This window comes from Fistularia commersonii, chromosome 3, assembly GCF_037954325.1.
Source record: "Fistularia commersonii isolate RoL2024-O1a breed Wild chromosome 3, RoL_Fcom_v1.0, whole genome shotgun sequence".
In the NCBI taxonomy this organism is placed as follows: Eukaryota; Metazoa; Chordata; class Actinopteri; order Syngnathiformes; family Fistulariidae; genus Fistularia; species Fistularia commersonii.
Window position 1 is genome coordinate 23,975,279 of NC_141286.1, and position 13,545 is coordinate 23,988,823.

The 13,545-nt window shown below is 51.0% G+C and overlaps 1 protein-coding gene across 1 annotated transcript; it reads left to right on the forward strand.

The window, feature by feature from the left end:
• Positions 1-3,211: 3,211 nt before the first annotated feature.
• itgb6 (integrin, beta 6) lies at positions 3,212-13,095 on the forward strand. Its single transcript, XM_086144328.1, is given in 17 exon segments — positions 3,212-3,316; positions 4,817-4,966; positions 5,189-5,268; positions 5,373-5,577; positions 5,653-5,899; positions 5,979-6,144; positions 6,228-6,389; positions 6,462-6,557; positions 6,648-6,737; positions 8,289-8,423; positions 9,473-9,890; positions 9,963-10,185; positions 10,873-10,967; positions 11,443-11,559; positions 11,676-11,842; positions 12,753-12,818; positions 12,820-13,095. Coding segments are annotated over 16 exon segments (2,355 nt in total). The 5' UTR covers positions 3,212-3,316; positions 4,817-4,911; the 3' UTR covers positions 12,853-13,095.
• The last annotated feature ends 450 nt before the right edge of the window (positions 13,096-13,545 follow it).

Below are 13,545 nucleotides of genomic sequence, written 5' to 3' on the forward strand. Positions count from 1 at the left end.
ACATGTATGTGCGCGCCGTCCATCGGACTTCGATACATACACACACACGGCCAAAGCCACCGCGGATGTCAATCAAACGGCGTGGAGCCTCTGGACGCGGCGAGAAGAGCCTGTCCTCTAAGTCCCCACAGCTGAGGGGACACATGGCGCCGGTCCCCGGGGGGAGCCCAAGGTTAGACCCGGGGCGCCACGTGAGGCCGGAGGTATCTGATATCGAACATTTGATGCGGTTCGACACATGGGCGGCTCCTCGGGGGGCGAGGATGGCCGACGGACATTTTTGATTTTTTAATATTATAATACAGTGTTGCCTCGCTTTTAACGGGAGTTTCGTTCCAAGACCTTCCGTGAAAAGTGAATTTCTGGCTCTCAGATCCTAACAAGTATCGAATTATAATGTATTTCATTTAAGTCAATTCGTTTTTATATTATGGCGATCTTGTAATATCTAAATAAAATGTGTTTGTCGCTCTTTCTGCACGCGCCAGTAAAAGGATAACAGCAATAATTTAATTTTGGCTCTTTTTTTTTTTTTCATAAATACAAGGACTCAAACACATTGCGATGCTGGGTATTTTTGTTTAGCAAACGAGATCTCATATTTTATTTATTTTATAAAATGAATTAGTTCAATTTTACTATACTTTTTTTTTCTTAGGCTCAAATATGGCTATTTCATCACGAAAAAAAAATCAATTATTGGCAAAAAAGGCGCGAGAGAACGATAAATCGTGAGAACCGAATCACAAAAAAAATCCGTGAAGTATCGAGGCGGTGAGAGCTAAACTGCAAAGTAGCGAAAACCCTGCCTGGGAGGACTTATAAGCATAAACATACTATTTGTCTCGTACTAGAAAGCACAAAGAGTTGTTATTGCTTTAAAAATCGCTTATTATAACATTTGAACCTGTGGGTGTTGCTATTGTTGGATTTATGGGGGTTGCTTGTGTTAAATTTAGCTTTCCGCTAGCATTAACATTAGCTTGTTATGGTGCTGTACATACGTTAATAGCGCCACATTCTGCTGCTTTTGGGTGAAATTTCCAGTGTAAGGGAAACGAAGGGAGTGATGCTCGGATACACAGCTTTCCAAGGAAAGAAATGGGGGGAAATTGCTTCGTAAGCAGTTTCTTGATTGCTCAGCAATGTTCTTGTTATCCTTGTTGTATGTAGCTCAGTGATAGCGCGCGTGCTTTGAGTGTATGAGATCCTGGGTTCAATCGCTACTGTAAGTCGCTTTGGATAAAAGTGTCTGCCAAATGACTGTTTTATTCTCTCCGGATGCATTTGACTAATTTAGTCGAGCTAAGCTAAGCTGCTGAAAGAGCTCACGGATGCCGCCGGCTTTAAAACGACACCAAACGCCGCGCCTCCAGTTTTCCTTCACAAACGGGCCAAAGGACCTCGAGTGAAGCCAGCTTGAACAAACGGCGCAGGCGGGAAATCCTGGACGTTCTTCCGTGAGGAATTCATCCACCCGCTACAGGAGAATTAGCATGAGATGACGAAGGACCGGCACGACCGCGGGGGAAGCTGACGACGAGTCACCCGTACGTCTGCAGTGAACAGCAAAAAGGGGAACTGCTTACAACAGACGCTCTCTGTCTGTTAGCATAGCACAACGGCGACTTTGCACAGATGACGTGTTTTTGCACCGTGAAATGAACGGGACCGAGCCGAAGGCCAACTTCCTGACGACAGCGTTGCAACATAAACAAGAATGGCGGCCTACAAGTGAAAAGGTTTTCGAATATACACAAACTAAGATATGTTGAAAGACATTATTATTATGAATTTTATGTTGCTGGTACAAATGTGATGATATAAGACAATAACATCCTTGTGACTGCGAGTCCCTTGAAAGAATAAAAGTTGTTAAACCTCCTTCAACCTCTCCACCTTGGTCCCAGAACAAACCGGTGCCGGGTCCCTTCGGAAATGAGCCGTTAATTTCATTTGTCTGATAAAGATCGTTTTTCTGTCGAGCCATAAATCCCCTCGCTGTAAGTCAACGGCGGTTTTTCAATGGAATCCAAATGAAAATTTGGGTTTTCCCGAACCGCGCAGGGATTATGTTGTTGGAGGCCTCAGCGTCCGAGGGTGGAGAGGAGCTTGGAAATGATGATGAAGGACATGGATTCTTAACTTTCTAATTCCACGTCTGTCCCTGCGGAACTCTGCGCGATTTCATCTCCGAAGCCGCCGCTTCGATCCCCGTTGGCGTCATGTCGTGCTGGCAGTACCGCCCACGCCTGCTAGGGGGCGCTGTTTCTCAAACGAACGCAGAACTTCACAAAAATACTGGGTTCGCAGCGACGGCGGCGACCTTTTCACAAAAATGACTTCAGATCCGGCGCTTCTCATCTCTCTTTGAGATTCGATCAGATCAAACTGTTCCGGTTTGATTGTCTTACACACACACACACACACACACACACACACACACAAACACACACGTGCAGCGTCATCAGTCTGAGACAGGCCTCCGGTTAAACTTTAACTTTCAAAAGCGCAGGCGTTAATATTCCTGCTTCCATACGCCTCGATCCACGCACCTGCATTCCAGCCATACCTCTGGCACTCCTTCGCCTCTGCATCCCTCCTCCTCCTCCTCCTCCTCCTCCTCCTCCTCTTCTTCTTCTTCCTCCCTGCTGGAAATAATTGAACTTGGACAAATATGTGTGAGAATGCATGGTCACACACACTCACACGCACAAACACTCGCTGAAGGATGGCGAAAATATGTAAATACACTTGTCTGTCTATGTCAAACATTGAGAGGAGCTCTGCCGGGTTTTCTGTCAGGAGAAAAACAATCACACACACACACTCACACACACACAAATGCGTTGAAGTAGTGTGAATACTTATCACACAAGCGGTAAAATCAGTAAGAGTGGAGTTTGCAAACGCTCCCCGCCTCCACAGCCCGACTCTTCCCCATCGGAGCTCCGTGGTGAAGAGGCTAAAGCTCCCGTGGAGGTCTCGCAGCCGACAGTTGTTACTGTCATTCATTGTCACCCCCTCCCACCACCACAACACACACTCACACAGAGGCAAGTCGCTGCTTGCGCACACCCACACATGACCCCGGTATCCATGTGCACACATGAGCAAGACGCCCGGGCAGCGGGGTCACGCCAGCGCCGGGCTTCATAAAGGGCGCCGTTACAATAGGTTTACTGTTACTGCGGCCGCCGCTCCGACACAACGGGGCCGAATGTGCCGGCCCAGAGCTGCATTTTTCACCGGACAGCCGGGGCGGGCGGACGCACGCGGGCCCAGGACGGCATGCTCCCGGAGGACGCTCCTGTAGGTGAGTTGAGCTCATCGCGGGGGGTTAACCCGGGTCCGGGCCGGGGAGGGCGGGAAATCGCGGATTTGCCAAAATGGCATTCTTTAAAAATCGTGTCACGGCGCTGCAGGCGGGGAAGAGTCGAGCGGAACGTGCACAGAGCCTCTTATGGGACGCAATAACAAGGCGTCGACTGCATCGCGGTGAGGTAATGCTTCGTGGATTTAAAAGAGCAGGAGCCGAAGAGAGAAGGGGGGGGAAGTCGACGGGAGGTGACGGGCTGTCAATCACGCCGGCGGCCGCGGTTCGGGGTCAGGGGTGTCGGACGGGACCGCCCGCAAACCACGGGCTCACTATTTATTTTCTTCTTTCAGTGCGCCGGAAAACTTACTGGAAAACCCTCCCGCTCATTCAGCCCCGCAGATATAAACTAAATCTCCTTGTTGCGCGCCGGTCACAATAAAATACCGCGACACGTGAATCGGATCGACGGAGCCAAGAGGAAGAACGGTGCTATTTCTGGGTTATCACCGATTCGGCCATTATTACAGACGCTATGATGACACTGTTATTAGTAAGACTCTTGCACTCCCAGGATGCAGGGAGTCCATCTCGAAGAAGTTAAAGGCGTACAAACGAGTACAAGTACAAGTACACACATACTCATGCGTGTAATTTTTGTACATCATCTCCGGCCAGGGGTCATGCCAGAGGTCAAGAGAGAGACGGTGAGAGAGAGAGAGAGAGAGAGAGAGAGAGAGGGCCTTGGAGGCCGTTGGTCCGTCTCCATGGCAACTGAATAAATTAAAATATGAAATAAATTAAAGAAAAAAAAAAAGCTTTTAACCGGGACCAGCGGAGAAATCTGGGTGTGGGGGAATGACTATTATATGTAGAAATAAAATACTTTTTTAACTGAAAGCTGAAGTTTTGGGTGTGCATTCACACCCAATCGGAGGCCGTCGGCCCGTCTCCATAGCAACTGAATGAATTAAAATATGAAATAAATTAAAAAAAAAAAAAAAGCTTTTTACTGGGACAAGCGGGGAACTCTTGATGCAGGGAATTATTCTTATATATAGGAATAAAATACTTTTTAACTGAAAGCTGACGTTTTGGCTGTGCATTCACACCCGATCCTACATTCTTTACAATAAAATCCTGGCATGGACGCACGCGTAATAACACACCTGCCCGCGTAATGACACTGCAATAACAACAGCAGGTAGAATATATACTATAATTCCAATAATGTGCTCAGTGACACTGCTCATCCGGGGAGGAAAAAAAAGAGGAAAATATATAATGTACGTCTTAGAACATGCAGGATGTACAGGAGCCGAAAGAGGTCAGGGTGTTCACATGGTAGTTCAGAATGAGAGCGAGAATGAGAGAGTGTGTGTGTGTGTGTGTGAGAGAGAGAGAGAGAGAGAGAGAGAGAGTGATGTCCCGCCCCTGCCTCACCTGGGCGGAAGTAGAAGGCGTCAGGTGAAGGCTCGGCTCACCTGCTCCTCCTCCCAGAGTCCAGGTGCGACGGGCCGGGCGCACCTGAGATCATGATCCGCGCTCAGCCGCTCCTGTCGTCTCTGCCCGACGCCAAGTAACGCCGCGGACTGATGGGGCCGATCCTGCTGAGCCTGGTCCTCCGGTACTGGATCCACGGCGCGGAGGGTGAGTCCGACCTCCTTCTCCTCCTTTTCCTTCCTTTCCCTTCTTCTTCTTCTTCTTCTTCTCTCGCTCTCCCGCTGAGACGTTCAAGGGCGGCTCGGTCGGCGGGCGTCTGAGGTGAAAAAAAAAAAAAAAAACATTAAAAAAAAAAAAACAACGGATCACAGGTGTGGGAGCTCATTGTGCGTGTGTGCGTGTGTGCGTGTGCGCGTGTGCGCGCTTCAGGGTCGTGTTCAGCTGGAAGCGCGGTGACATGTGACCAGTGTCTTCAGCTCAGCCCCAACTGTGCCTGGTGCACCCAGGAGGTGAGCACCCCACACACACACACACACACACACACACACACACACACATGCACGAGCACACCTGAGAGGCGCCGTGACGGCTTCATGAGATGTTTCCGGGTCAGAACTTCACCGACTGGTTCTCGGCGAGCGAGCGCTGCGACACGCCGGAGAGCCTCCTGGAGAAAGGATGCGCCGAAGGCCTGCTGGAGTCGCCCGTCTCCGAGAGCCGGGTCCTCCTGGACCGACCCCTGGGGAGGGAGGAGAAGACGGCGGGCGCCAACGCCACCCAGATCTCCCCGCAGAAGATGGAGCTCCGGCTGCGACCTGGTGCGGCGTCCTCGCTTCCTGGTTCTTCCCCCCCCCCCCCCCGGCGGGAATAAGGCGTTGTTTGTTTCCGGGCAGGCAGCCAGGTGACTTTCCAGGTGAAAATCCAGCAGACGGAGGACTACCCCGTGGACATCTACTACCTGATGGACCTGTCGGCGTCCATGATTGACGACCTGGAGATGATCCAGGAACTGGGCTCCACCCTGTCCAAGGAGATGGCGGCGCTCACCAGCAAATTCCGCATGGGCTTCGGCTCGTTCGTGGAGAAACCCGTCCTGCCGTTCATCAAGATCACGGAGGAGGAGCTGAGGAACCCGTGCAGGTAGACCCGCCGGAATCCTCCCGCCGCGAGGAACGCCGAGCTCTGAGCCGCCGCCGTTTCCTGTCCGCGACCCCCCCAGCAGCGTGTTCACCACCTGCCAGCCCACGTTCGGCTACAGGCACGTCCTGCCGCTGACCGACAGCACGGAGAAGTTCAACCGGATCGTCTCCGAGCAGCAGGTGTCGGCCAACGTGGACATCCTGGAGAGCGGCTTCGACGCCGTGATGCAAGCGGCCGTCTGCGGGGTGAGAACCTCCCCTGCGGAGGAGATGTTCGTCTTACTCCTTCTCCGCGGTCAAACCCCTCGCTTTCTCTTTCCCTCCCCCAGGACAAAATCGGCTGGAGGAACGACTCCATGCGGCTGCTGGTCTTCGTCAGCGACGCCGACTCCCACGTGGGCATGGACAGCAGGATGGCCGGCATCGTGGTTCCCAACGACGGGCTGTGTCACCTGGACGACAACAACGAGTACTCCATGTCCACCAAGCAGGTCGGCCTCGCGGAAACCGACGGAACGCCTCCGTAACAGCGATTTTCACGCGTTATATCGTGAACTTGGCAGGAGTATCCCACCCTGGGGCAGCTGGTCGATAAGATCGTGGAGAACAACATCCTGCTGATATTCGCCGTGACGGCGCCGCAGAAAATCAACTACCAGGTAAAATCGGGGGTCGACCCGTACGATCCCGGTCCCCCGTTGTCGGGTAACGCTGATTTCTTCTGTGTGTGTGTGTGTGTGTGTGTGCAGAACTACGCCAGCTTCATCCCCGGCGCCACCGTCGGCGTCCTGGCGTCCGATTCACGCAACATCCTGGAGCTCATCGTGACGGCCTACAAAGTAAACAAACAGGACGCCTGACCTTTGCGTTTGGTGATTCAACACCCGAGTACCTTTTTCACGTACATTTCCGAGCTTTGTTGTTAATGTTCTACCAGAAGCAGAAGATCAGGATCTCCTCCTCCTCCTCCTCCTCCTCCTTGTGCTGCTGTTGCTGCTGCTTCTGCTATCTCCTTCCACGTTTCTCTCTTTTCTTTCTTCCTCCCGGGGGGTTTTTGTGTCGGCATGTTTGACGGCGAGTCTCTGCTCGTCCCGGCTGTTTGATCTCCTGGCACTTTTCTTATCCGCACACACACACACACACACACACACACACGCACACAATCTCTCTCCTGTCTAAATGCGTGCTGACAGAAGAAACTCGCCCTTTAATTATTTCATCTGCCCGTCTCCTCGGTGTTTCCACGTCAAAATGACCCGCCGTCATCGCGCGCCAACCGAGAAAAGGGAAGTCAGATTTAATATTTAAACTGGATTAGCGCTTTCGGACGAGAACCTGCCAGTTCACGTCCACTCGGCGCGGAGTTTGCAATTTCACGTCGGCGCCGTTTCGAAAAAATGAGACGCTAAAAGAGGCTTAAATGTTAAATATGTTGTAAATTCTTGACCGAATGCACGTTTCTTTTTCTTGCTTCGGCACGCCGTGCAATGTCGCCCCCCGGTGACCTCCGCTGGTACTGCTCCACGAAAAAACGGCGTAATCTCAAGAACATCGAGTGTGAATGAGGCTTTTGAAAATTAATTAATTTAAAAAAAAAAAAATTATTTGATCAAAAGGTATTTTCTTTAGTTTGTTTTTAAAACGTAAATTTGAATTAGAAGATTATGGCCATCTTGTAACAGCTAAATTAAACGTGTTAAAGTAATTTAAACAAGCAACTGCACGTGGCGGTTAAAAGATGATGGTATTTTTGGTTTGCTGTCAACGGATAATTTAAGTTAAGGTTTTTTTTTCATAAAAAAATAGACATTAAGTACCGTAATTTCCGAACTATTGAGCGCACCACAAAATAAGTCGCGCCGGCTAGCCAGTCGCTATCTTGGGCTTCCTCCTGCGCACTGAAACCGTCAAAGTCGTCTTCTTCGGCGTCGGAGTTGAACGGATTCAGAATTTCTCGATCATTTCATCGGTCCGATGAGACAAGGATAAATATTTTAGAGCGTGAAGCCCCCCCCCCCCCAAAAAAAAAAATCCTTAAATTTTCCGCGTCGTTGTTTTAAGTGAAAAAAGTTGCAGCTTATCGTCCGGAAATTACGGTATTTTGCTTAAAACTAACCTTCAACCCAACGCCTCTTTTTCAGATCAAAATGTTTCCTTGCGTGCAGAAATGACATTTCTGTGCAGTTTAAAAAAAAATGCAACAAATTTTGTTCATATGTAGCATAAAGGTAAAAAAAAAAAAAAAAAGTTAATTTATTTAAATTTCCTATGTTTTCTATGTTTTCTTTCTTTCTATGTTTTCTATGTTACCGTGTGAACGAGCACAAGGAGAGAAAGATGTCCGAGAACCTTCGCTTCTCTAACCGGCCCTGGAATGTGATTTTTCCCAGGAGCTGCGGTCGGAGATCGAGCTGGAGGTCCTCGGAGACACGGAGGAGATCCAGATGTCCTTCACGGCCATCTGTCCTGACGGGAGCGTCCTGCCCGGCGTGAAACGCTGCTCCGGCATCAAACCAGGAGAGACGGTCAGTGGAACGTCGGCGAACGGCACAGGTCTCGCCAAACGCTAGGGAGGCGGCGATAAACCGTGCAAAGACAATAGGAAACCTGTTGCGAAGCACAGGCGGGGGCGCGGTGCGTGTTCCTCCTCCCCGTGTAGGTCTTTAAAAAGTGCAAAGTTCAGAATTTACGGCGCCTCTTTTATGGTCCGATTGGTGTCAGGCATCTCAGAAGGGGAAGGCCGGGGTGGGCTACTGCAGAAACATTTGCATTTGTGCTTTATTTATGGAAAATACCCTAAAAAAAACAATGAAGTGTCACTGATATTAGTTTGGAATAGTAATTACACGGCTGTTATTAGAGTGTATCATTCTTCTTCTTTCGGCTTTTCCCTTCAGGGGTCGCCACAGCAAATCAACTTTCTCCATCTAACTCTATTCTCTGTATCCTCCTCTCTCACAATATCTTGTCCACCTTTCCTTTTATTCTGGCCGACAGTCTTCTATCACATAGTGCCCCTGACACTTTTCTCCACCCATTCCAACCTGCTTGGACCCGTCTCTTCACATCTTTTCCACACTCTCCGTTGCTCTGGACTGTTGACCCTAAGTACCTGAAATCCTGCAGCTTCTTGATCTCCACTCCCTGTAGCCTCACCGTTCCACCCGAGTTCCTCTCATTCACACACATATATTCTGTCTTGCTGCGACTAAATTTCATTCCTCTCCTTTCCGGAGCATACCTCCTCCTCTCTAGATTTTCCTCTACCTGTTCCCTGATCACAATGTAATCTACAAACATCATGGTCCATGGGGATTCCTGTCTAACTTCATCTGTCAGCCTGTCCATCACCATTGCGAACAAGAAGGGGCTCAGAGCTGATCCCTGATGGAGTCCCACCTCCACCTTGAACTTCTCTGTTACCCCTATAGCACACCGTACCACTGTCTCACCGCAAGCATACATGTCCTGCACCAGTTTAACATACGTCTCTGCCACTCCAGACTTCCTCATACAATAGTTATTACGGTGTATTACTAAATCAAAAGGGATTATTTCTTCTGTGTCCTGTTAGGTTGTGTTCAACATAACCGTGGAGATGCCGGTATGCCTGCCCGGAGGCCGCCGCTTCTCCCTCAAGCCCACGGGCTTGCAGGACACCTTGGAAGTGGAGCTGGAGCCCTTGTGCTCCTGCGACTGCCGGCGGCCCCCGGAGGAGAACGCCGGCCGCTGCGCCGAGGGCCAGGGGAGCTTCCTGTGCGGGGTCTGCGTCTGCAAGCCGGGCTTCCTGGGCCAGGAGTGCGAGTGCAACGAGGAGAACGCTCTGCTGAGCAACTGTTTCGCCAGCGACGAGTCGGCGCTCTGCAGCGGCCAGGGACGCTGCTACTGCGGCCAGTGCATGTGTGACGCCTCCAGCTTCGGACGCATCTACGGGCCTTACTGCGAGTGCGACAACTACTCCTGCGCCCGCTTCCGCGGGGAACTCTGCGGAGGTGAGACATTGTTTTTCACGGGTTGCGCAAATGTGGAGGAAGTGTCGAGCCCGGCGTTTGTTTGCGCTCCAGGGCACGGCGTTTGCGACTGCGGGGAGTGTCGCTGCCACGCCGGCTGGACGGGCGACCGCTGCAACTGCAGCACCAGCAGCGACGGCTGCACCTCGGAGGACGGCGCCCTCTGCAGCGGGCGGGGGAAGTGCGAGTGCGGGAAATGCGTCTGCTCGGCGCCCGGCGCCTCCGGGGAACGGTGCGAGATGTGCCCGACGTGCGGAGACGCCTGCGCCGAAGCCAGGTGGGAGCGCTTTTGGGTTTTTGTTGCCTTCACGACAAAAGGGATACAAGATGCTGCTTCCTTTCACTGCGTGTCGCAAACACCTGAGAGCTTTCCTTTCTGCTGTCGGGCCCGCCGCCATTTGATCACGCCGCCGCGGGGCGAACCGGGGTCACGGGTGGAGCCGGGGCCTTGGGAAACATCCGCCGCCGGGGATGCGGACGAGATCCCCGCCTGAAAGGGAGGGGGCGGAGCTTGGAAACCAGAGGCGGCTCCACCGGCCGAGGAGGTTTCGCGCATACAAGGGATTCGGCTCCGGTTTCCAGTTCCACCTTGTACTGACACGGAGAACAACGAGGACGGATACGATCGTACGATGTTCATTCATTCATTGTCTAGCACCCCGTCCTGCACCTGGGCCGGGGGGGCGGCTGCGATTGGCCGAGAGGCCGGGTTCACCATCAACAGATCGCACGGCGACAAAAAGAGACATGCAACTATTCACCCTCGCATCCAATGAGCCTCCTGAGAACCGGGAGGAACATGGAGCGTTCACAAAGAAGGCCCGAATCCACGCCGGCAGGCGGGAGCGCTAATCGCCGCGCCGCCCGTAACACAACGTGCAAATATGGTCATGTGACAGCGCTTAAGAGATGCTTAAATCTGGATAACTTGTGTATGTAAAACGGCGATTTCTCTGCGCCCCAGGTCGTGCGTGGAGTGCCATCTCCGGGCCGAGGACGCCGCCGAGTTGTGCGACCAAATATGCAGCGTGCTGAAAGTGTCCATCAACGCCACAACAGGTAAACAAACAAACAAACAAACACGTCAACTAACGGGGGTTCCTTTTCTCGCCGTGGACGTTAGCAGATAAGCTAGTTTTCCAAGCCTCCCTTAGCAAGCCCGTCCGCTTCCCCGCGCTCTCACGGCTCGGGTGTTTTGACCGACGGCAAAGGTGCCGCGGGGCCCCTCGCGGGGTCACGGACCCGGAGGAATGTTGCCCGCCGCGGATTCCGGTGACAACAACGCCTATTCAGCCGGGAGCGGACGGCGGGGGAGGGGAAGGGGGGGGGGGGGGACATCTTATCTACCGTGGCGTGCAGGCCGAGCCATTGTGGCGCCATTCATAGAAAGGATTATTTTGAAAGTGCGCTACCTGTGCAAGCCGAGAGGTATATCTGATCACGCACACAGATGGTAGTGTTTGATAAAGGGCGAGTGTGTGTGTGTGTGTGTGTGTGTGATCTACCTCCTGAGCAAGCAACGCTTCCCTTTCAGAGTACGACCGAAGCCGCTCGACAGCATGCAGGCTCATGATGGAGAACGATTGCTGGATATCCTTCAGAGTGGGAGGGGCCGACGCCGGCGCCGCCGTCTACGACCTCAAGGTGTACGGTGAGTTAGCGGGGAGGTCAGGAGGTTACGTTCACGTTCATCACGCGAGGCGGAGGTCGAAAACGCTGCGCGTAACCGGGTCGATTGTGCGGTTTTTGGATGTGGGTCCGATCCAGGTTGTCCCAACCCTCCGAACGTCCCCATGATCACCCTGGCGGTGTCCCTCTCCATCGTGTGCATCGGCCTGATCCTGCTGGCCGTGTGGAAGGTGCTGGTGTCGGCCCACGACCGCAAGGAGGTGGCCAAGTTCGAGGAGGAGCGGGCCAAGGCCAAGTGGCAGACGGTGAGATCCTCCGGCGACTCGCAGGGCACGACGATGTGCTGCGAGGGGAAAAAAAAAAAAAAAAAATCAGGCACAGATGTTATGGGATGTAATTAATGAGCCCTTAAAGCACTAAACAAACTCAAGGCCTGCGGGCCGATCATTTTACGCGGCCCGCGAGAGCGTCTTAAACTACATTTTCTACAATTCGGATCGCAGTGCGCTTTTCAACAAGTGGAACTGAGAAATAGAAATGCTCCCTAAATGTCTAGGAAGATGGGAATGTGAATACATGTTTGTGCTTCAAGGACAAAAAATTTTATGTTTTTTGTGTCATGAGGCAACGTCGGTTGTCAAAGAGTACAATCCGCATCGGTATTTCAATACCAAACAGGGAGCTAATTACGCTAACGTTAGCTGCATCAAAACACGATGAAAGCTAACAGAGCATCTAGTAAACATAATTTTTTTTACATCTACACCAATGTATGCGTAACATTTTGGACTCGAATGAGTAACTAATTCAAAGTTATTTAACACAGTTACATTTATCACATTTTGTTACATTCATACGACGATGTGGCCCTCGGTGAAAATGAGGGATTCTCCATCAGCATCTTGATGGCAGATCCGGTGCTTCAATGGGACTTCCTTGAAAAAAAATCTTCTCCTATCTCTCCTTCTACCCATTTTCTGGCGGGTCGAGAGCCGCCCGCCAATGACGGTGGAAATTAGCAAACACACATTATTTTCCACAGAAAAACACTCACTCAGGGACGCAGTTTGTGAGGAAACCCTGTGATTAAGGGGGGAAACATTTCCGTGACTTGATGTTTTCAAGAGTTGCCGGGACGGCATTGCATAAAAATGAAAACACTGCTGTGTATGTGTGTGTGTGTGTGTGTGTGTGTGTGTGTGTGTGTGTCCGCAGGGAACCAACCCTCTGTTCCGGAGCTCGACGTCCACGTTCAAAAACGTAACTTATAAAAACAGGGAGTGAGAAGAGACTCATCTCAGTGAAACACTACTGACAACCAACTGGAGAAAACGCAAGACTCTGACGGCACTTGTGTGTGTGTGTGTATGAATGAGTGTGTGTGTGTGCGCTGATGTGGACGGGCACGCGCCGTCCCGTCAGGCTGCTGCTGTTTTAAGAGTGCCTGCAGGTACTCGTGACACACAGGCCTCTCCTGCTGCACGAAGCTACAAGCCGCGGCAGGACATCGACTACTGAACTGTGCGGCAGGAGAGGACGGGTGAGGGAGCTACTACTGACAAAGAGGGAAAAAAAAAAAAAAAAAAAAAAGTTCTGATGAATGTAAAAGTATTGGTCGTTTTGTTAATATTGAGGTTTTGATTGAAAAGTGAGGCTGAGCCTTTCGCGTCGTGTCTCTGCACAATAAAGTTTTTTTGTTTGTTTTGGAATCGGATCTTCAGGACCTGCAGCTTCATCGACCCCAGCGGGGTCACGGGGGGGGGGGGGGGACGGGGACTCCCACGCTTGCACTCATTTCATATTAAGTGATATAAAGAATAACAATGTAATTAAAATAATAATGAATAATAATAATAACTATAGTAAATCATAAATTATATATAGGAAGAGAGAACGAGAGATAGAACAATGATAAACTAATTCATGTAAAAATAATAGTAAATAATAATAAATTATATTATATATGCAAATATACAAGAACTATAAGAACAATAAGAACTGGCGGAAG